The sequence below is a fragment of the Juglans regia genome, chromosome 14, assembly GCF_001411555.2.
Source record: "Juglans regia cultivar Chandler chromosome 14, Walnut 2.0, whole genome shotgun sequence".
Taxonomy (NCBI): Eukaryota; Viridiplantae; Streptophyta; class Magnoliopsida; order Fagales; family Juglandaceae; genus Juglans; species Juglans regia.
The window spans coordinates 282,252-306,108 of NC_049914.1; the positions used below are offsets into that span (position 1 = coordinate 282,252).

Sequence of the window (23,857 nt, forward strand, 5' to 3'; positions counted from 1 at the left end):
TAGTGAACGGAATCTAAAGAACTTGGCAATTGGCATTTGGCAATGCTCGAAAGTTCTATTTTCATGCTCTATCAGTCCGCTCAAAATAAAAGTAAAAGACTAAAATCAAGCGAGAGAAGAAGTGTCCAAGCAAAGATAGGAATGGGTATTGTGTTTGTTATTTTCCTCTTTAATCCTTCCAGGTAAGATGGGTTTTCTCTTTTACTTAGAGATCAAATAAAAAGGGAAATTGACTAATTTTTCTTTTAGGTTCTTTTTTTTAACGATGAGATTCAAATAATTGAAGTTACAAACCTGCATGTTGTTGTATCTATTGAAGGTCTTGAAGCAAGGGGGCATGAGAACTCTGTAGGACCGATCAGAATGTGAGCAGGGGTAGCAATCCAATACCATCCCTTGTTGAGCTTGTTTGAGGGATACCCAGAAACAAGAGTGACTTCATCTTTATCGGAGATCTCTGTGGAGGAGAACCTTGAGATCAAATCAGCAGAAGTAGGGCTTGGAAGCCCTAAATGAAAAGCCAATGCGATAGTCTTCATGATTTGCAGATGTACTAGAGAACAAGCTTTCAAATTTGCAAACCGGGTTGAGCGTAGCAATGAAGGTGGAGGGGAAGGAGATTGCACATGTATGAATCAAGAAAAATGAGAATGTTAAATGCTAACATGTCAACTGGTTGCACAACGATTCCCCTAACAGGTTGTATCTAGCAGAGCTGGTTTACAAATACATTCTCGATCTTTATTATTTATAATGTATTTTCAAAAGAAAATATATATGATAAATATATATCTGCATTTCCAATTTGAATGGTTAACCCCTAAATTGAAGGAAAAACTGATACATTCTATCATAATTATTTTGGTGATGTGTGCAAGTGTTACTCGCATCACATTAGCAAGAATTATCAAAAGAAAATTGCCATCTTAATCTCTATACATGTGACATATCATTTTTTTTTTTACTCAACAAAAGAAAAAAGACTGATTTTTTCTTTCTTTTTTTCACCTTTATGATTGACATGCGTACATTGTTCAAATAGAAGTTGAACAATAAAGAATATATACAATGCAAGCTTGGGTACTCTCTGGATGCAAGTGATCAAATATTTTTGGCCTCATATGATATAACAATACCATTGAGATTTGTGTGGAACAAAATTACATAACATCAGAATATAAGCAGCCACGGACAAAATTACCCAAGACCACTCCTACAAAACTTCCAGAGCCGTTGTCTTTCTATTATCAATGCTTCTCATTTCTGTTCCTTTATCCTTTCTTACTAATCATGAATTTAATATACTAGCACACAAAAGAAGCCTTCTCTGGTCTACGCTTTATCCCGATGCTCCAGCAGCTGCATCCTTATCATATTCCCCTTGTTCTTCTTTGGCAAATTCTTCAATCAATTCACGTTGCCTTTTAGTTAGATTCCTGCACAAATCAATTTTCTAAATCAAGCATCTAATCACAAGGAAAAATTGTGGTCAACCATAAAATTTCATGCTAGAGGATGCAGAAATGCATCTCAAACAATAGTAAGGCCAAGAACACCTACGTTGGAATGCAGACATTGAAGTGCACATATTGATCACCAAATGAGAAAGAGTTCCTCGTCTTGATCCCTGCTCAAAAACAAGGTCAGGGTGAAGACATCCCCATCAATGTACAAATCAAAAGGATACAGTAATGAGACACTAATTGATCTATAGTTAGCATGTAGCCTGTACTTTGTAAGTTTTACAATCCAACTTAAATATCGTTGAAGCCCTCAAATTTCAAGATTCATTGAAGAAAGAAGACAAAAATATAATCAACTTAGAAAAAAGGGTCACAAGGCAGCCAAAAACTGCCAGTTGCTGAGTAGAGTCCATCCCACCCCAACACCTGATTCACATACTCAAGTTGAAAAGTTACGGTCAGATGTGTCCAACTGCCACTCCCTCACCAGATAGATGCCTCAGAAATTGGGGTGTTCCATGGAGTAAGAGATTTGTGGGATCAGATTCTGGTGGTATCATAATTTGGTTGTAAAGGAGCATATTTTCAGAGCAGTTACCCAAGTGGCAGGTGCTTTGGCCGAATCAGGTGCAAATGGCATTGATCACAAATATTTTGGTTGGCTTGGTCTTCCGAGAGAGATGAGGGGTTTCTTGGATGTTGATAGAGCAGGTTACCTTATTTGTGAAAGATTTTTGCATGTATAGAGTAAATAGGTCTTTTATTTTCCTTTCGTTCATGATGATGTTATGTGGTTTCATGCTCACACCCTAACGTGAGCTGGTATGTGCAATAACACTAACTTTGGTTAAAAACGTAGAACACCACAACATGTTAATGATTGCGAATTACACCATGTTTGCAACTATGGCTTTGTTCAGTTCTGTCCTCGCATAACTATAACGGTTGTGTATGGTTTCTAACACATCACCATCCCAGCTTGTACAAGTTCAGTCAATTACCCACCATAACTTTAAATTTAAACGACTTCACCTGAGAACTTGTGTCCTGTGTATAATTTATTCCATTTCATAAGTTTTGGTAAATAATTAATACCAAACATTAAATTTAACACATAAAAGAGTTCATGAAATATGCATGCTGACTGTTATATACAAATCATAATCAACATCAACATAAAAATAGTGAATAGCTTAATCGTTACCGGTAAAATCATCATATCCTCCACTGAATTGATAATCAACATCCATTTTCCTTCAATAATCTTAACGTGACCCATAAGTTCTAACATGAGTCAAATAATCTCTTGATAACCAGAGTCGCAACAACACTGCTACTGAAAGTTGATGGGGGTAATTGAACAAGGGACAAAGTCCAAGGGTCTAAATGTAAAAATGACCTAATACTTGAACTTTATGTTCCATGCTATTCAATAGACTAAAAAATGTAAATCACAAGCCAATATAGAATATTTGATCAAGCAAAGCATTACACAAACAAAGAGAATGAGATTTAGCTAGTCTAGTTCACTAACCTTTCTTCTTCATAACTACCTTCTGACCAGGCTGGGTGCCAGGGCGGACCTGAACATCAGAAATTATTTTAATCGTGATATTCTATAGGGAACAATGGAAAGAGAATCGTACAAAATAGCCCTTAGGCTAAAATTCCCTTCGAACCCCCACAAAACTGGGATCAAGTCATCACAATAGAAAGAACCTCAACAAAAATATCAGCTATAACGTTTCCCATTGCAAATATAATAATCATATGTGAAGAATCAATCAAACCTTGACGACAACATCTCCCGTGAGAGTAGGGACTTGGATGGTTCCCCCCAAAATTGCCTGGACAAGATCAATCGGATAAACCAAAAGATAAATTACCATCAAACAAGGTAAGTAGAGACAAATGATACAAAAAATTATAGTTATCAGAATTCTGATAGTCTCATTAGCATCAAGTTTTAATGCCAGCTGTGACTGAAAAGTATACTAGCTTGTTATTGAAACTATACATGATGGTGAATAACCACTACAATTATTGCTTGGGGAACAAATTTACCACTCCAGCCTAGTGATATTGTACTTCAATACCAACAAATTTCTTTTTTTCAATCTTGTAGCCATTGCACATCACCTATTAAGGTAGGGAGGGAGAACTTGAGACAAACAATTAAGGGGGATAAGGACCATGGGCAGAAACTTCAATCACACGACTTTCATCTGGGTGATCACAAAATGGGCCAGTAAAAAACTGGGTGTTGTTCATTTCTGAAGCTTATGCAAGACTGAAAAGTACCCAGCTCACGTGATTGCTTGTCAACTGCAATTCAAGCTATGTTTGACTTGATACAGCAGCCATGGAATGATCAGAATAAATATTTTAGTTGGAACCGAAAACCAAAACCAAGGGTTTCATATTGATAAAGAAGACTTTGGTCCAAGAATAACTGTTTGTTACAGTTTATGCAGCATTGCTATCTTATTTATTGTAATTTCACTTTTCTTTGAATTGCTAACATTAAGGGAAGTGTGGGTGGTGAGTTTTTTTTGTTGGAAAGGTCAGTTTGGTAGCCTACATAGTGAAACTTAGTGAAAAATGATCTCAATTTAACTCATGCAGTATATTCGGACAGAGGAATGATCCAGTCTTTGAAAATATAAAGAAGACTATGGAGGAGCTCAAGGATTTCTTCTTTAGAGCTCTTCATCATTGGATGACAGCAAACACAAGAAAGTATTACCTGAGTGATACTCAAAACGGCATCTACATGAATGTCAGAGCCTTCTCGGCGGAAAACAGGATCTTCACGAACCTGAAAGAAGGATATGATATTTTAAATTAGAAAAAAAAAAAAACTTAAAAAATGCATCCAAAAAATGAAAAAAATGCAGAAGGCAACAAAAGATGACAAAACAAACAGAAACTAAGTTATGATAGTTACCTTAATGACAACATAAAGATCACCGGGTTGATTTCCATCAGGATCTGCTCCACCACTTCTACTTACCTTTATAGTTTCATTATTATCTACCCCTGCAAATGCAAAAGTACTAAAGAGTCAAGCACCTAAACAACCTAGCATACAAGAAACCTATAAAGCCAGATATTTTTCTTCTTTAATTTCCTCTTAAAGCTTGAGAAACAAAATCTAATTTGCCACCTGAAGCAAACAAGACTTGGAGATATTACATAAGCCTATTAAACAATCAATATCATTCCCAAATACCCATTCTTCTACACCTTAACCAACCATGCAAAATTTAATTTTTGAATTCATAGGATCATGCATTAGACCTCACATCAAAGCAATTTTTCTAAACCAACTCAGGTCATGAGTCGATGCTCAGAATAGGCACAATCTGAGTGATAAAATTGCTGTAGAAGCTTGCTTATTAAATAAGTAGGAAGGAAATAGCTCAACCACAAGAAGGAACTTTAGCAATGAAACCATCAGTGCCTAAAAATACTATGTTGAAAAAATCAATACCTGATACGATGTTAATCTTGACAGACTTCGTTCCTAACACAACTCGTCTTCCTTTGCATGACTTGCAGATGTACTGAGGCTGCAGATAATAATGGCTAAAAGTTATTATAGACTTAAAAAAAAAAACATGAAAAATATAGATGCATGATAAAAGCAGCTAGAGGATAGCGAAAAAGATTTGATTATCTCAAAAGAAAGATATAGTTGTCCAACATACGGGCACAATTTCTCGTTCTCCATGACACTGAGGACAAGTAATCTGCACCGTAAATAGGCCCTGTTGCATGGTTATCTGCGCAGCAACAAAACCACAATTTAAGAATGGCACACTATTTTCTTCCCATAAATTATTAGATTTTCTTTTCTAGAGAACATACCGTTCCTAAACCTCTACAGCGTGAACATTTTTCTGGTTTTACTCCTGGAGCAACACCACGTCCACCTGCAAGACTCCAGAAATAGAATAAAATATTAGGTTGAGAACTTTTCCATCCCAACTAAACTAAGCCTACAAACAAACAGAGCAAACAACCAAAATTCTTGAAATTGGTCATATTTTTTTTTTATAAGTAAGAAGATATTTTATTGATATTGAAGTAGGCAATAGTCCAAGTACACGAGAAGTATACATGATATTAGAAAATCAGTCACATATATAACAGAACTGAAACATGGAGTAGAAAGATTTGATAAGCGAATAGGATCTTCGTACCACAAGATTGACAGGGCAACTCGGTTTGAAATGCCACAGTCTTTGTGGTTCCCTGAACGGCCTCCATGAAGGAGAGTTCAAGAGATACCTGTGATGATAAACAACTGAAGAAATGTAAGCCAGAGAACAATTCCAAAACAAGAACAAAATCAAAAGCAAAGCATTCTTTTGTTGTTTGGGTCTCTGCTGTATACTCCACTCCTATACTTGGGCAGCACCCTCATAGCTTTTCATTGATAATATCATTAACTTTAGAAAAAGCAATGCAAAGAAAAATTTTCGATATGAGAACAAACAGAAATAAAACCTTGACATCTTCACCGCCTAGTCTCCGATTGAAGAATTCATCAAAAATCTGATCTCCATGGAAAGTGTCACAGCAAGCACATAAACAAACAAAAAATAAAAATCAGATTATCAGAATTCTCATGTGGAATTAATATCCCGAAAAACTGAAAACGCAGAATTTGTTTGCAACACAACAATCCATATTTTGATCATACTAAACTATGGACTGTAACACCATAATCTGAGATTTGGCTACATTAGTAACAAAAGTTTAATAACAACCCTTGCTAGTTCACCAGGATGGGAAATGGACAAATTTTGTAATCACCAAATTAATATTACACAAAAACTGGGCACCAAGCAAGTAGTTACCAAAAGCAGTCTCCTGGATCAAAGACTCTGGATCTCAAGAATTATGATCATACAGGTAGCACAAATGATTGTCTTTCTTATTGGATGCTGCTAAGACAGATTTGTATCCCGATTGTAGGACCATTAATCCTAGGCCCTCCCTGGATTTATGGAGGAACTGCAGTTGGACCACTTATTTGGGAGGCTTGAGAGATCACGTGATAAACACTGCTCTAAAGCATATGTTGAGTGAACTCTTTTTTTTAATTTTCTTTTAGGACCAAAGCAAGTACCATTCAAAACCTCAATAAAACTGGAGTCAAAGATGTACATAAAAAATGATTTTGAACAAAGAAGATTCATGGACAGAACCACAGCCAATTCAAAGATATCAAAAAGGAAGTACTTACGTTATCTCGAAAGAAATCTTTAAATGGACCGTGAAAATCATTGGGAAAGCCACTTTCTCCTTGCTGTACGTATGTATCATGGCCAACCTATAAGATTATGCATACAGACAATGTAAGTACAGACATCTAGGAAGAACAGAAGTGAATTAAGTTCAAATATGGCAAGCTAACCTCCAGGGAAAAGCACCATACATCTGAGAAATTAATCATCTAAAATGCATACTTATACAGGCTAGTTTTAACTGAAATACAAGTGCAAAGTAATTCTTAGTTCAATTTTTTTTTTTAGGTGTAATTCTTAGTTCATTCACATAGCAAAGTCAACAGAATAATCTTCCCCATATTCAGCACCATTCATAAGCAAAGTATGCCATATGCAACCATTTTATATCCATTGCTGCACATAAGATGAAAGAACTTATGAGACATAAGGATATACATGTATGGAGACATTATTTATATGCACATTCATATATGGCGTGTGCATGTATCCTAGCTTTAGATTTTAACGGGCTTAATGTTTAACTTATAAAAAAAATGTTCATGATTTCCTTGTATCTATTTCACCTTCCTAGCTAGAAGTCTTCTCTTGTATACATACAATGTATTTGGCTACGCCTACTGATATTGATACATTTTTTTTTATCTCCCTCCAACTGAGTTGAAGAAAAAAGCTTTCCTCCACGGTTTTTCTTCTCTTCCTCTTCTTTCTTCCCAAACGACAAATCCTTCTTAATATTTCCTATGAAAAAGCAAAACCAATGGTCGCTTCCCACCTTTAGTAAGCCTTTAAAGTACTTATAATCCATAGTTACAGTCCTTGGGTACTTTTCACCCCCCATACAAGCAATGGAGACAGTTTTTTTACTCTATTTGGACCAAACCTCAGGCCTTTCTCAACACCCTAATTCACAAACTGCAAGATAACCTAGAAACTTTCGTACAGGTCACCCTATTATTTGCTAGCCCGTCTTGAACCCCCAAGCTCAAATCCTATTTTCAAGCCAGTAAACTGTACAAGAAAGATTTTCCCCAAGCTTTGCCGCCAATTTATTGTTAGTCAGTTTTGCACAGTCCATTGGATAAACAGCATCCATGTTTCGTTAGTTTTAGTGTTAAAACCATTTTTCCAGCATCAAACAATATTGCCCCAATCATCCAAGTCAGTTGGGAAGTAGTCAAAGAAGATATTATACGGGTGTTTCACAATCTTCATGTCAATGAAAAGTTTGAAAAAAGTTTTAATGCCACTTTCATTGCTTTCATACCCAATAAACCAGGGGTTGTGGATGTTAAAGACTATACACCTATTAGATTAGAGAGCAAGGTTTTCAAAATTCTTTCTCAAGTTCTTGCTAATAGGCAATGTGTAGTTATAGAAAAAAAAAAAAAAACTCAAAGCCTCTTAATGCATTTTTCAAAGGTAGACAAAAAATAGACTCCGTTCTTATTTCTTGTTTTTTTATGATAAAAGTATATTTAATGAAAGGAATAGGCATAGCCCAAGTACACCAAACTCCGTTCTTATTTCTAACAAGAGATTGGATAGTAAGCTGAGATCTAGAAAGCCTGGAGTGGTCTACAAAGTACATTCAGAATATCTATGATCATGTCAACTGGGAGTTCCTTTTATACTTTTTTTCTTTTAAGTAAAAATTTATTAATATCAATAGGTGGAGCCAAGTACACTGGATGTATATATACAAGAGAAACACCTAGCTACGGTAAGAATGTGATTTCATAATTTAATTTTTTCTCTCCGTACACTTTTTCGCCATCCTCTGTTTTTCTCATGCACGTTTGAAAATTATCACGCTTCTTTCGTCGATAGTTCTCTGTTAATGGTGAAATAAATCTTGTGGTGTTAACTGCTTCATTTCAATATGGGTTATCCCATAGAAGTGGTTATTGAATCCAAAAGATTTATTCTGTCAAAAGGGAGTGGTGGATCAGTGAGAGTTACCGAGAGAAACTGGAAGATGGATCATTCAGTGATCCTGGGAATAGCATCATTACATTGGCTGAGGAAGGTGTTAGAGGAAAGTTTAAGAGAGGGGAAGAAGGAGGTGTATTCAGCAACTAGAGATGGCTACTGCAGTCTTATTGCCCAACGATGCGCAAATTTTAGAGGAAGATATCTTGAAGTGTTTGAATATAACCAGGGGGGGAGGAGAAATGTTTTGTGCTTTCCAGAAGGAAATAAGGGGTGGGGTTGGAGGAAAATGAGGGAGGCTTTGGTTGAAAGTGGTAGAGAAGTCCATGTCAATGGAGGAGCTCAGGTGAACAACGGGAAGAAGGCAGTTCAGTCACGGACGTATAAGGAGGCCTTATCTTCGTCGTTGCCGATAGCTAGGAGGAAACAGGAAAATGGAGGGACAAACTCTGACAGGAGACAAAGGGAGTGGAGCCGAGACGCAATCCCGAACCATACCCATGGCAGGAGATCCGCGGCGTGTCAGGAGGCGTGGGAAGTGCGAAGGCTACTGATAGAGATGCAAGGCCAGCTACGGTATTTGCAGAGAGATATGGCTGATATCGTGTCCTTTGTCGAGGGGATAAAGAAAGCAGAAGACGTGGAAGATTTAAGAAGAAAAGTGGGGCGGGTTGGAGATATGGGTGAAGGGGCTGGGCCTAGTAAAACCCGGAATCAAGCCCACCAGAATAAACTTAAGGGGCGGGCCGTTTGGAGGAAAATAAATGGGCAGACTCGGCCCAACCAGCGAGGCTCGGTTTCTGAAGGGGCTGGGCCTTCCCAGCCGGGTCAGCCCGAGTTACAAACGGGCGGGCAAGGATCCGAGTGTGAAGATCCTGCCCAGAAACGCGTGAATCTCAGCGGCGCGACACCCAGCCCAGTTTTCGTGCCGGAAAGCCTTCCGATGGCGGAGGTAGCACAGAAACCGCCGACGACAGCTGTAGAGATCGCCGACGAGGCCGCCGACGAGGCGTCACAGGTGTTCTGTGCACAAAAGGAGCTCGAAATCCGGGAGTATGCGACCCAGACTTTACCGACTTCTTTGGAAGGCACGGGGGTGGTTCCGACGAAGCTATCTGTCAGACCCTTAGAGGTTTCCGAGTCGGAGGTTGGGGATGAGGAGTCCGAGGATTTCATGCACTCGGTGGAGGATGATTTAGCCCTCTCTGAGGCGTGTGATCAGTTGGGTTTAGAGGATTTTTCTGTGGGGGAGGATTTTCAGAATTTCCAGAGTAGCAATCCTATCCCATTGAACTATTGTTTTCCAAATCAAGCTTCAGACTGGGTATTACATAAGGTGAAAGAGATTCAACATTTTGTGGGGATTAGTTGCGAGGGGTATGAAGAGCAGTTCATAGCATTGTTAACTGCTATGGAAGCTGGGAATCAGCAGAAAAAAAAAGGGGGACTTGAAGCAAAATAGGAGCTCAAAAGGTTGATGTGGTCGATGAATTCGGAGGGTAGTCCTAGTAGGAGTAGGGTAAAAGGGAAGGGGACGTTTGTTCATAAATGAAGCCAAAAATTGTGTCTTGGAATGTCCGCGGTCTTAATGAGGTAGAAAAGTGTACTCGAATTCGACACTTACTTCGTGAGTGGAAAGCGGACATCGTTTGTTTACAAGAAACAAAGCTGAAGTTAATCAATAGGAGGATTGTGAGGAGTATATGGAGTAATAATTATGTAGATTGGGTGTATTTGGCTTCTTCGAGGGCATCGGAAGGAGTAATATTGTTATGGGATAGGAGGGTGGTGGAGAAAGTAGAGGACTATATAGGGAATTATATGGTAGCGTGCTCTTTTAGAAGTGTGGCGGATGGTTTCTTGTGGGCTTTTACAGGGGTTTATGGGCCCAATTTAGACGTGGATAGAAGATTATTGTGGGAAGAGCTTGCTGGGGTTCATTGCTGGTGGGAACTCCCTTGGTGTATTGGGGGTGATTTTAACGTTACTCGATTCCAAAGTGAAAGTTTTGGAAATAGAAGATTGAGGCCAGCAAATTTGGAGTTCTCAGAGTGCATCTTTGACCTAAATCTGATAGATCTGCCACTAGCAGGGGGCCTTGCTACATGGTCTAATAATAATACATGGACTCGTTTGGATCGGTTCCTGATTTCACCAGAGTGGGAAAGCCAGTATCCGGACGTATGGCAAAAGCGGTTGGGCCGGTTAACCTCGGATCATTGGCCTATCTTACTGGATTGTGGAGGTATTCAGAGTAGTAGACGGTATTTTAAGTTTGAGAATATGTGGTTGAAATCAGAAGGTTTTGTGGAGATGGTCAAACAGTAGTGGATTTCTTATCAGTTTGAGGGTACACCCAGCTTTATTTTAGCAAATAAGCTGAAAGTTTTAAAAAGAGATCTAAGAATATGGAATAAACAGTCTTTCGGTAATGTGGAGGAGAACAAAAACACCAAGTGGATGGAAATACAGGAGTTAGAAAGACTACAGGAGGGGAGGCCTCTTACTGAAGAAGAACAAGCACAGAAAACTTTGTTGGGCGTAGATCTTGAGAGGATAATATTGCAGGAGGAAATGTCTTGGCGCCAAAAGTCAAGAGCATTATGGTTACAGGAAGGGGATCGGAGCACGAGGTATTTTCATAGTATTGCAAACTCGCACAGAAGAAACAATAACATTGAGGTGTTGAAAATTGAGGGGGTGGAGCATAAAGAAGAAGAGGTTATCAAAGAACATGTGGTTGATTTTTTTGAAAAGATACTTACTGAACAGGAGGGGTGGAGGCCTACTCTTGATGGGTTGGTGTTTAACATTATTGAACCAGGGAATGTGGTCAGGATGGAGAGGGCTTTTGATGAGGAAGAGGTTCTTAATGCAGTAAGAAAAATGGTAAAAGACAAGGCTCCCGGACCGGATGGTTTCTCTATGGGTTTCTTCCAAGAATGCTGGGAGGTGATTAAAGAAGATCTTATGAAGGTGTTTCAGGAGTTGTTCTCGTTTGAAAAATTTGAGAAAAGTCTTAATTCCACGTTTCTTGCATTGATTCCTAAAAAGGCCGGGGCTATTGAGATCTCGGATTTTCGGCCTATCAGCTTAGTGAATGGAGTGTACAAGATTATCTCAAAAGTGCTTGCAAATCGCTTAAGTGAGGTTCTAGGAAAAGTTGTGACTAAGCCTCAAAATGCCTTTGTTAAAGGAAGACAGATCCTCGATGCGGTTCTAATTGCCAATAAATGTTTGGATAGCAGAATGAAGGAGGAAAACTCAGGTATTATGTGCAAGTTGGATATGGAAAAGGCGTATGACCATGTTAATTGGGATTTCCTCTTATATCTTTTGAGTAGATGTGGTTTTAGTGAAAGGTGGAGGTCATGGATTAGGTGGTGTATCTCTACAGTACGGTTTTCTGTTTTGATCAATGGCAGCCCTGAGGGTTTCTTTCAGAGTTCTCGTAGGCTGAGGCAAGGGGATCCGTTATCTCCTTTACTTTTTGTGATTGTGATGGAGGCTCTAAGCAGGATGATCTCGGCCTTGTCGGCTAATGGTTTTGTTAGGGGTTTCCAAATTGGTTCTCCAACCAGGGACATTACTACCATTTCTCACTTGTTGTTTGCAGATGATACGCTTATTATGTACGAAGCTGATCGGGACCAGGTGCGGGCTGTAAAGGCGTGTCTACTGTGTTTTGAAGCAGTGTCTGGTCTAAAAGTGAACTATGATAAATCTGAGATGGTACCGATTGGAGAGGTTCAGAATATTAGGGAGTTGGCTGACACGTTGGGTTGTAAGATAAAGTCTCTTCCTATGACTTACCTGGGATTACCTTTGGGTATAGCTCCGAGGGCAAGCTCGATTTGGGACACAGTAATTGAAAAAATAGAAAGGAAACTGGCAGGGTGGAAGAGAATGTACTTGACAAAAGGGGGTCGGATTACTTTGATTAAAAGCACACTTTCTAATCTACCTACTTATTTCTTATCTTTATTCCCTATTCCGGCAAGTGTGGCGAGGCGTCTTGAGAAGTTACAGAGAGATTTTCTGTGGGGTGGAATGGGAGACGAGTTTAAATTTCATCTGGTCAAATGGGAGAAGGTATGCCATCCTATCTCCAATGGTGGTTTGGGTATCAGAAATATGCGGCTGTTTAATCGGGCGTTACTTGGTAAATGGTTGTGGAGATATACCAAGGAGCCAGAAGCCCTATGGAGAATTGTGATAGAAAATAAATATGGTGGTTTAGGGGAAGGTTGGTGTACTAGAGAAGTTAGAGGGACACATGGAAGGGGGGTGTGGAAGTATATTAGAAAAGGGTGGGAGGTTTTTTATCGACACACGAGATTTCAGGTGGGGTCAGGTGCCAGGATCAGATTTTGGAAGGATACATGGTGTAGTAACAGTGCCCTAAAAGAGTTGTTTCCTATTCTTTTCCAGATAGCAAGTGCCAAAGAAGCTACAGTGGCGGAGGTCATGGGAATTTCAGAAAGGAGTATCCACTGGAATATTAATTTCAACCGGGCGGCACAGGATTGAGAGATGGAGATTTTTGCAGAATTTTATAGTTATCTATACTCTTTTAATCCTAATACCCAGCATGAGGATAGCCTCTGGTGGATTCCTGCAGGAAAAGGGGTTTTCACTGTTCGGTCCTATTATAAGGTCCTTACACAAGCGCCAGGGGCACAGTTTCCCTGGAAAAGGCTCTGGCGACACAAGGCCCCTCCAAAAGCTTCTTTCTTTGTGTGGACAGCGGCATTAGGCAAGATTCTTACTACAGATAATCTGAGAAAGAAGAGGATAATTATCGTAGACTGGTGTTGTATGTGTAAAGGAGGAGGTGAGGCGGTAAATCATTTACTCTTGCATTGTGAGGTAGCTAGGGCGCTCTGGAATGAGGTATTTCAAAGGATGGATCTTGCTTGGGTTATGCCGGAATCCGTGGTGGATATATTGGCGTGTTGGACATTTATTCGAGGTGTGCATCAAATCAAAGAGATTTGGAAGATGATTCCTATTTGTATCATGTGGTGCCTATGGCAAGAGCGAAATGAGAGGACGTTTGAAGACAAGGAGAGATCGATGGAAGAACTAAAAATTTTCTTTTTTAGGACTCTTTGTACTTGGGCCATTGCTGTGGACTTTAATGGCATAGAACTTCATGATTTCCTAGTTTCTAACATGCCTTTGTAAATAGGGCATACATTTTTGTAACTGGCAATTGTTGCCTTTTTGTTAATAATACTTATCTTATCAAAAAAAAAAAAAAATATTGATGTGAATAGGCATAGCCCAAGTACACAAGATGGTATACAAAAGGTCATACCTAGTTAGAAAGAAGTAATAGAAACAAGAAAATCATGGCTAGGAAGCAGAAATTGATACAAGGAAATCATGAACATTAAGCCCATATTAGGGAAATGATCTGAACAAAATCCAAGAGGCAGAAATTAGAAACCTATCCCAATCTATACCAATCCCGATTGGATGACCATGTGAATGATCCTTCAATCTCTCGCTTGGGACAAAGATGCCTCCCCCGATCTCTCACTTGGGAAACGGGTAATGTTGAAACCACCACTAATGCACCAAGGCATTCCCACCAGGTTTGGCCCATAAACTCCGGCAAAGGCCCACTCAAGATCATTTATCACATTTTTAAAAAAGCAAGCTACTGTAAATTCCCCAAAGCACTTACTAAGGAGATGTGGTTCAGGGGGAAATGGCGATCATGGATTGGGTATTATACCTCTACACTTTTCTATCTGGTAAATGGAACCCCTTTCGGTTTCTTCAAAAGCTCTAACGGCCCACAACAAGGAGATCCTTTGTCTCCTTTACTTTTTGTCCTTGTCATATAGGTGCTCAGCAAAATGATATCTGCCCATGCTAATGGAGGTTTCCTATTTGGTATCTTTTTGGAGTATAGGAATTATGAAGTCCTTAATTTAACACATGTTCTGTACCTGGTCTTCCTTAGAGATCCACTTTCAAGGCCAAGGTTATTAGGGATAGGGTTATTGACAAGATCGAGTGTTGCTACACTAACTGAAAGAGGATGTATTTATCTGAAGGTTGTACGATTACTTTGTTTAAGAGAACTCTTTCTAATTTATCCACGTATTACGTTCTCTTTTTCCATTTCCTTCTAGCATGGCTATCCATCTAGAGAAGCTACAACAAAACTTTATTTGGAGTGGGTTAAAAGAAGAGGTCAACTTCCACCTAGTAAGCTGGTCCAACGTATGTTCTCCAATCTCTAAGGGTGGATTAAGAATTTGAATTTGCTCTTGTTTAATCGTGCGCTCTTGGGGAAGTAGCTTTGGCCCCATTAGATTGAGAGAGTGGCATTGTGGAGGGATGTAGCATATTACATATATGTATGCCAATAGGTGGATGGTGTTCTAAGGCAAGATGGAGTGGGATTACAGGAAAACACAAGAAAGATTTGGAACTAGATTTTAGGTGGGAGATTGCTCTAGAATTAGATTCTGGGATGATTTGTGATCTGGAGAGAGAGCTCTCAAGAAGCTTTCCTGAATGTGAAGAGTGTTGCTCATGTGAAGGATGCTTAGATATCTAGTGGCCTCACTCAATTGAATGTAAGCTTTATCAAAGCGACTCATGACTAGAAAGTATGCCTTTATCGCATCTTTAATCTGTTGTGGACCGTTTCTGTTCTCGGAGAGGTTTAGTGGCAGTCCACAAAGTGCAATACCGTGGAAGATGGTCCTTACTTGCCTCATATGATTTGGAGATAAATGAATGGCAGAAAGTTTGAAGATGGAGAATGGATGTTGGAGGAGTTCAGAAATTTCTTCAATACTCTCTTTCGTTGGACAGCTGCTATTGGTTTTAACGGGCTTAACTTTTATGATTTTCTAATATCTTTATCAGCAAGGCATTTATCCTATATACATCCTATGTACCTTGATTGCGCCTTCTATGCTTTTGAATGAAATTTATTACTTATTAAAAAAATATTGCACCAGCCAATTACAAACCTTGGCCCAAGTGGCTAAAAGTATCCTATTAAATAAATCCAATTTCCACATGCTTGATGATAACTCCATGGTTACAAAACAAATGGCAAATGCATTTAGGAAGCACGCTAAGAAAGTCTCTATGAGCAACATGAAATACTCCTTCAATACTACATGATTCTCAAAATTCATAATTATATGTAGGACACCTGTAATAGGTTTAACATTAGGGGAAAGACTGTGGACATACCTAAAGAAAAGTTCAATTCAATGCAAGTTTCTGCATTTATCGAAAAAAGGGCTCAATTCAAGCAGATTCAGCCGATTCAAATTGAATCGGTTAGAAACCAAACCAATTTTAGTGAAATTTTTTAATCATTCACTAAACCGCTTCAGTCAACCGATTTTACACTGATTTGAACCAATTCCAACTAATTCAAAATTGTATTTATTTTTACGTTGTCTAACAACTGAGGGTTTTTTTTTTTAATTTCTTGTACAAAAATAGAATAAAACAAAACATATATTAACTTTTTCATCATTGTATTCAATAAGAATCGCAAAGAAATTGACAGATAAAACATGTACTACATTATTTTCTTTAGTTGAATAAAAAATTAGAAGATGAATAAGTATTTTGTATTAAATTTGTGGTTGTTCATAAAATACTACATTTGTCATGTGCTTATAACTTAAAAGTCTTGATCTTCTTCGTATATAAGGCCAAAAAATGTCGACAATTAAGGTTAAGTACATAAATTACATGTTTATTGATACTATTTAGATTCCTATCATATTTTTTATTGAAACTAGTCAATGAATTTATATTTTATACTCTTTTATACACGATATTAAATGCTTGAATTTCATTATATATGATTTTTAATCCTTTTTATCAATATTAAAATAACCAATTCAAACTTTTCATGAATCACCCGATTCAACAAAATTCAATTTGTTGAATGGGTCCTTATCCAACTCCGAACCCGATTCCAATTTTTCAGGGCTTGCATCTTATTCAGTTTTATATACATAACAGAACCTAGAATTTACTTGTAAAGAATTTCAAATACAAGGAGTTTGGACAGTAATATACAATTACTAATCTACTTCAACATTCAAATCTGCCAAAATATTCCAGTAGAATGATAATCAAGAAATAACTGTTAGTAGAGATGCAGTATAACAAGAGGGGGGCCTGCTACAGTGGTGGATTTATTGGCTAGTTGGGTGATACCGGGGGGAGTTCCACAAATCAAAGTTGTGTGGAAGATGCTTCCTAGCTGCATTATGTGGTGTATTTGGTGAGAGCGTAACGAGCGGACATTCGAAGATAAGGAGCGGACTTTAGAGGAGCTTCGAGCTTTATTTTTCCACACCTTACTTCTTTGGGCTATCGCTGTAGATTTTAATGGCCTAAATGTACATGATTTTCTTGTTTCTTTTATAGCAACTTAGATAGGTCTTACCTCTAGTATAACTTCTAGTCTACTTGGGCTTTGTGTTTTCTTATTTAATACTATCGTTTACATATCAAAAAAAAAAAAACAGGAGGGGGAAAATTAGAAGCGTAACCTGGTCATATTGCTGTCTTTTATCATCATCTTTCAAAACCTACAACAATAGTCAAGGAAAAGTACATCTTACTAGATCACATGGGTAAGTCTTGCAAAGATATCCAAAAGACTCTAAAAGTTCAAAAACAAAAACCTCATATGCTGTTTGAACTTCTTGAAACTTTTTTTCAGCATCAGGATCATTTTTATTTGTATCTGGATGTAGCTTCTTTGCAAGCTGTAGAACAATGCCATATGAGAAAAAATACAATAGATTAACACGTTCAGAGCAAAAACAACTCAGGAATTTGAAAAATGGAGTATGTGATCCTAGCAAACGACATAGCCAGGACTATAAATGGTATATCACATGCCTTTATTCCTCCTGCCATATAAATCAATCATTCATTATGCTTTCAAGGAGAACTAATAGCTTCTCTCACTCAAGTGTATCATACTTATAACTCATCCAAAAAAAAAAAACCAAGTGTATCATAATTATAACTAATGAAACAATCATGCCACCCCACATATTCAAGGTATTAGAGAAAGGTGCTCCATAATTACCAGTTTTTTGTCTCTTCCGAATTACCAGTGCTTCATATTTATACTTAAGCAGACAAGCATCTGTAATCCATGCTTTACACACATAATAAGCATAAACGTGTTTTTGTTGGTATTTCTGAGTATCTGCATCTGCGTCTTTGTGCAAAATTTATATTTGAAATCAAGAGATGAGGCAAAGACCTACCGCGTAATAAGCTTTCTTTATTTCTGATGCATTTGCATTCCTGCTTACGCCAAGGACATCATAATAATCTCTTGTAACCGCTGAAGAACAAACCCAGTATATATCACAGTTTCTTTCAATATTAAATGTTCGATAGACGATAAACAACCACAACCTTGAGCTCCTTCTTTACTTAAAATTCCTGATGGTTTTATTTTAGTAGAAGACAAAACGAAAAACTATTTCCATATAAGTAGGCATGGTAGCTTTTCCACAAAATATCTTTTTTTTTTTAAATGATGGGGGAACCCACGGTAGAGCCCTTAGGACTCACCCATGGAACCTAAACCCCCGGGGAGACTAGCATAGCAACCGGCCGCCATGGCCTCCAACTTAAGTCTCAGTTTGATCCCAGGGGGAATCGAACCTCTGGCATGGGGCTCATGCACACAAGTTCGCCCTTACCACTTGGGTTACCCACGGGGGGTTTTCTGCAAAATATCTCAAAACATGGAACCATTAAAGGGGGGAAATTCTTCCCAAATAATTGTTAATGAACAAATGATCCCAAAATGGGAAAGAGCAAAGGATTACTATGTAGATATATTATATGTATAAATATATATTGATTACCGATAAAAAAAAAAGTATGTATAAATATATACATATATGTATATACACATATATATGACTTATCAAGAAATATATAAAGATAAGATGGCTATATAACCCTTGCGAGTGTATTTAATACCAGTGCTGTGAATTGATCTAGCTGCACTCCAATTGGCATTCAGAGCTCCCAACAGCAACCAATTTTTCTGGGTCACTGCACATCACGGAACATAAATCATATTTAAAACAAAAGAAAACCATGTTTGGCCGAGAGTTTAATCCGCAAGCAGGGAAACGTAGACTCGGTGCTTTATTTCGTTGCGAAGTTTCATCGCACATTTTTTTATAAGTAAACGAAGAAAGTTTCATCGAACATCAAATTGAAATGGGGAGATTTCATTCAACTTATACAGTACACAATTTCAAAATTTTCCGAAATTATCACAGAAACCATAAAAAAAACGCCACGAAAAACTTTTAAGTTTGAAAAAAAATGATATTTACCATTATTCGAAGCGTAATTTCCAAGAATTCGAGATGGGTTACAAAACCCTGAATTGAAATTCCTATATCCCTTTCTACACGCCGCCTCGTATATCTGTAAGAAGAAAAAAGGGTTGGCATCCATACAAAACCAACAAAGAAACAAAAAATTTCACAAAAAAAAACCAACAACTAGAGAATTGAGTTAAAAAGGCAATTGTCATTGAAGGAAAGGAAAAGAAACCAGAGCTATGACGGAGAAGGCGTACGGAATTCTTGTATTGGTGGAAGAAATTGGAGAGGAGAGAGCGACTAGCAAGAGAGTGGACGAGCCTGACACCGTTGGAGCGAACCATTTTGCGAGTATGAAAATGAATCAATGGTAGGGATTTAGGGTTTTGGGGTTTATTATGATAAACCCTAGAGAACCCTAATTGGTGACAGCCTGGAAGGTTCTAGAGCAGAGAGAAAGAGAGAGAGATGGGTATTTTTAATTTGGACGGTGCTACTCCCACAGAAGGAGTCCACCGCCATAGGCAAATTTTTTTTTTTTTGGTCTTCTTTTTTTTGTTGCCAAATATTTTTTTAAATTTATTAAATATTTATTTTTTAAAAATAAAAAATATATATTCATTTTAAAATAATTACTTAACAATTAAATAAAAAAATGCGATGGTGGCCACCTTCTATTGGAGAAGCAATTTTCTTTTGGGATATGCTATACATCAGCCTACATACTCTACACACCATAGTTTTTTTTTTTTCCCACTCAATACACTAAGTGTGTTGAGGCTGATGTGAATAATAGGCTGATGTGAATATTTTTCTTTTTTTTATTTTCTTTTTTTATTTATCATGCATATTTATCATCTCACAACACATATTTTATATATTTTAAAATTATTTATTATTTTATATTATTTTATTATTGTTAAATTAATTTAATTGTTCTACTTATTATCTATATACCACATATTTATTATAGAAAAATGAAAAAATAAAATAAAAGAGTAATATTATATACAGTCGTGAAATGCGCAAGTGTCGTGCAATCGTTTTGAAAAATAGTGAGGCCTACTATTAAAAAATTAATTTTTTTCATATGGATCTCGTATTTATTTACTTTTTTAAAGTAATTATAAGGCGCTTGCATACTCACGATTACAACTATCATTTCTCTTTTATATATGGAAGCACTTCTGAATTATCTGATGGAAGCCCTGTGGCCATAGGTAGAGGTGTAACCGGTCCGGTTTTTGACAAAATTTGAGACCGAACCTGTATGCACTGATTTTGTATTTTCAATAACCGATTCTGTACCAATTACCCCCTAAACCGGTATTTTCGATTTTACCTATTCCGATTCGGTTCGATCCGATTTTTTAGTTTTAATATATTATATAATATATATAATAATATAGTGATAATATATTATAATATATAATATAGTGATATATTATAGTATATTATAATATATAGTGATAGTATTAGTATAACTATTAAGACAATAGACTATAGTGATATAAGATTTTAAAATTTAATCTTATATTAATTAGTAATTTATCATATAATACAAAACTATTTATATATAATTATATATTATATATAAAAATTATATACAATCTAAAAAATTATAATATATATGAACCGATCCGGTTCGGTCTGATCCGATTTTAGAAAAAGAAAAATCAAAACTGGACCGATTTTGACCGGTTTTAAGAAAAATAAAACCGGTACCGGACCGTACCAAACTCAGTATCGGACCGGTTTGGTCCGGTTTATCGGTTCACCGATTTATTTTTACATAGCCGTGGGAGAGACTTTTTTTTTCTTTTTTATCTGGGTGGTGCTCAACGTTTTCTAGCGTATATTGAGTCTAGTTTGTGTGCACACGCATGTGTCTCCAGCATTTTTTTTCCTAATTAAGTCTTCTTATCATAAATAGAAAATAAAATATTATAGACTATTTGAGGGAGGGTCCTTTCCACTATCAATATATAAAATACAAGTACGTAACTAATCTATGGGTATGCGGCCAAAAACAAAGTTGGTCACTGTCCATTGCGCTATTGAGTACGCATATCGATTTTGAGATCGATCTATTTTTTTTACGCTCTAGCCTATTTGATTTTCCCGCATTCAAGTGATATCATCAATGATAGCTCTTATTTTCCAAGCTTGATCTTCACCTTGAATTGCCGAGATTACGAGTTGTGAGTCTCCTTCTATGATTGTATAAACTTTTTACAAGTGTTCTGCTATTTTTGTTGCAAGGAGAGCTGCGCAGGCTTCTGCAATTTTTTCCATAGAAGGAGCTTGTGGCGATCATGGATATTTAATTTCCAAATTTCCCCCATCAATCTGCTTGGGAATTTTGGCGATGAGAGGCTTGCAATTCCAGCTAGGGGTGCTACCTGCATGGTGTGGGGCGGGGGCACCCCCTCCCACCATGCACCATGCCAGTGGAGGGGTTTCATATCCCGCCCCCCGCCTCGCTACCAGGGGTGGGGTAGAAACTACACCCCGCCCCGCCCCCTGCTCAACCCATTGTTTAAAAAAAAAATTAGTCTAAAAATTATTTTTATACTCAAATTATAATATAATTTAAAGTATAAATTGAAATTTATATATTAAAAAAAATACAAACTCATTAGAGTTATTGTTAAGTCTCGCATTGTTTAATTATCACTATTGTATTGCTTTTGCCTCTTATATAATGGTTGGCCTAGGAGGTCAAGGCAATCCATTAACTTGAAGTTGAATTCAAGTTTTTAACAAATTTTATATATTTATATACAATATATTTATATAAATTACTTATATAAATATTAAAAATTATAAATTTTTACATTAAAAATGGGAAGAGTGCAGAGTGAGGGGCAGGGCCCCGCTGCCAATCCCTAATTCCAGCTATAATATGGGAGGCTGTTTTGACAGAGAAATTTCCATTTTGATTTTTTATCCAATTCAGACAATCTGTTCGCTGACTAAATTGGGGCAGCGAGATTTTTTGAATTTCTTTTATGCTTTCCTGCTCAAAAAGGGTGTGCAATTTTTGTACATCCCATGTATGAGATATGTGGTTAATCAGATCATAAAATTTTAGAGTGGGAATAACTTCTATATTCTGGTTCCGTGGTTTGGGTCTGAAATTTTCTAGTGTTGGTATCCACGGATCCAACCAAACTTTGACTGTTTTTCCATTAAAAATTTGAAAGCACGTACATTTTTCCAGTAGATCCCTTGTCTTCATAATTCCTTTTTAAAAAATTGAGTCGCATATTTTTTGTTTAGCCTTTCAGAAAAGAGTACAGTTTAGGTACTTCTTCAATAGGAGTGAGTGCCACATACCTTGATTCGCTTGGTTTATTTGCCATCTTGTTTTAGCCAGAAAAGTTAAGTTCATATTCTCCATCAGTCTTAAGCCCAGGCCTCCTGCTTTTTTTGGTTGGCATATCAACTTCCATGATTTAAGATATAGTTTGTGTTTTTGATATTTTTTGGTGCCCTACCAAAAATTTTTGAAACTTGTATCTAGTGATTTGCAAATTGATTTTGGTAGAAGGTGTGTTGGCATTTGATATGAGGGAATTGTGCTTACCACTGTTCTAATGAGCATTGTTCTACCTGTCTGTAATAGAATTTTGGATTTCCAATCTTCCAATTTTCTGTTGATATTATCCATAAACCCTTTATAATTTTCTTTCTTTGATTTCCCAAATGATGTTAGTATTTCCAGATATATTCATTCTTGATGTTGATTCTTTGTATTGCATATAGGAGAGTATCGCTAATCGTTTGGCTTGGCTGGTGTTTCTTGTGATGTATATCAACGATTTTTCCTTGTTGATTCTCTGGCTTGACCACTCTTGATATTTTTTCAAGTTATCGCTAATAGTTTGGGCATTGCTCTCCTCTGCTTTCCCAAAAGTAATTAAATCATCTACAAAAAGTAAATGAGATATTGGGGGATAGTTTTGACTTAACTTGATGCCTTCTATTTTTTGTGTGCTTTTGGATCAAGATGTTGTTGTGACACATTCCTTGATTAAATTGATCCAAGTGCTACTGTATCCCAGAGCCTTCATCACCACAAACAGAAAATTTCATTCAATGTAGTCAAAGGCTTTCTCCATATCTATTTTGATTGCCATTTGACTAATTCTTCCCTTATTTTTCCTGAGTTTATGATACAGCTCATGGGCAATTATGGTTTCTTTTTTTTTTTTTTGTTAATTATGCCCCAAGACAAAAGTTGTTTGGAATGGTGAGATGATGATATTGGGTAGTGTTTGCTTGAGTCGATTAGCCCAAATTTTCGTGATGATTTTGTAAATGACGTTTGTCAGGCTAATTGGGCAAAATTTGTTCAGAGAGCATGAATTGACTATTTTTGGAATGAGTGCAATATTAGTGTGGTTTATTTGTCTTAGAAGTTTCCCTCTTCGGAAGAAATTTTGGATTGCTACTATGACTTCTTTTTCGATAATCAACCAGTAGTGTTTGTAAAATAGAGTCGTCATTCCATCGGATCCAGGTGTTTTGTGATTTGGTATATGCTTTAATGCCCCATATATTACTGCTTCACTTGGTAGAGCTGTTAAAGAGATGTTTTCCTCATCCGCGATTTATTTTTCGAACAAATTCTCCAATTCTACCGAAAAATGATTGGTCTGGTGGAAGTGAATATATACCTAAAATGGTTAACGAAAGATTATTCGATAACATCTAGATCCATTGACTAGTTACGTTGGCTTAATTTGATGGAGTTGATCTCGTTCCTTCTTCTTTGGATTATTGTGGAAAGATAGTAGAATTTTATGTTTAGGTCTGAAGTAGTGAGCTAGTT

At 37.1% G+C, this 23,857-nt stretch overlaps 1 protein-coding gene across 1 annotated transcript; it reads right to left on the minus strand.

The window, feature by feature from the left end:
• Positions 1–976: 976 nt before the first annotated feature.
• LOC109001510 (chaperone protein dnaJ GFA2, mitochondrial) lies at positions 977–19,510 on the minus strand. Its single transcript, XM_018978832.2, has 18 exons — positions 19,278–19,510; positions 19,030–19,123; positions 18,665–18,739; positions 17,935–18,014; positions 17,338–17,421; positions 17,203–17,241; positions 6,718–6,804; positions 5,976–6,023; positions 5,669–5,756; positions 5,334–5,398; positions 5,174–5,248; positions 4,957–5,035; positions 4,411–4,502; positions 4,210–4,281; positions 3,254–3,310; positions 2,998–3,046; positions 1,561–1,627; positions 977–1,436 (listed from the first exon to the last, which is right to left on the minus strand). Exons 1-18 carry the CDS (start codon positions 19,362–19,364, stop codon positions 1,340–1,342), a joined length of 1,335 nt encoding a protein of 444 aa, XP_018834377.1. The 5' UTR covers positions 19,365–19,510; the 3' UTR covers positions 977–1,339.
• Between the last annotated feature and the right edge of the window lie 4,347 nt (positions 19,511–23,857).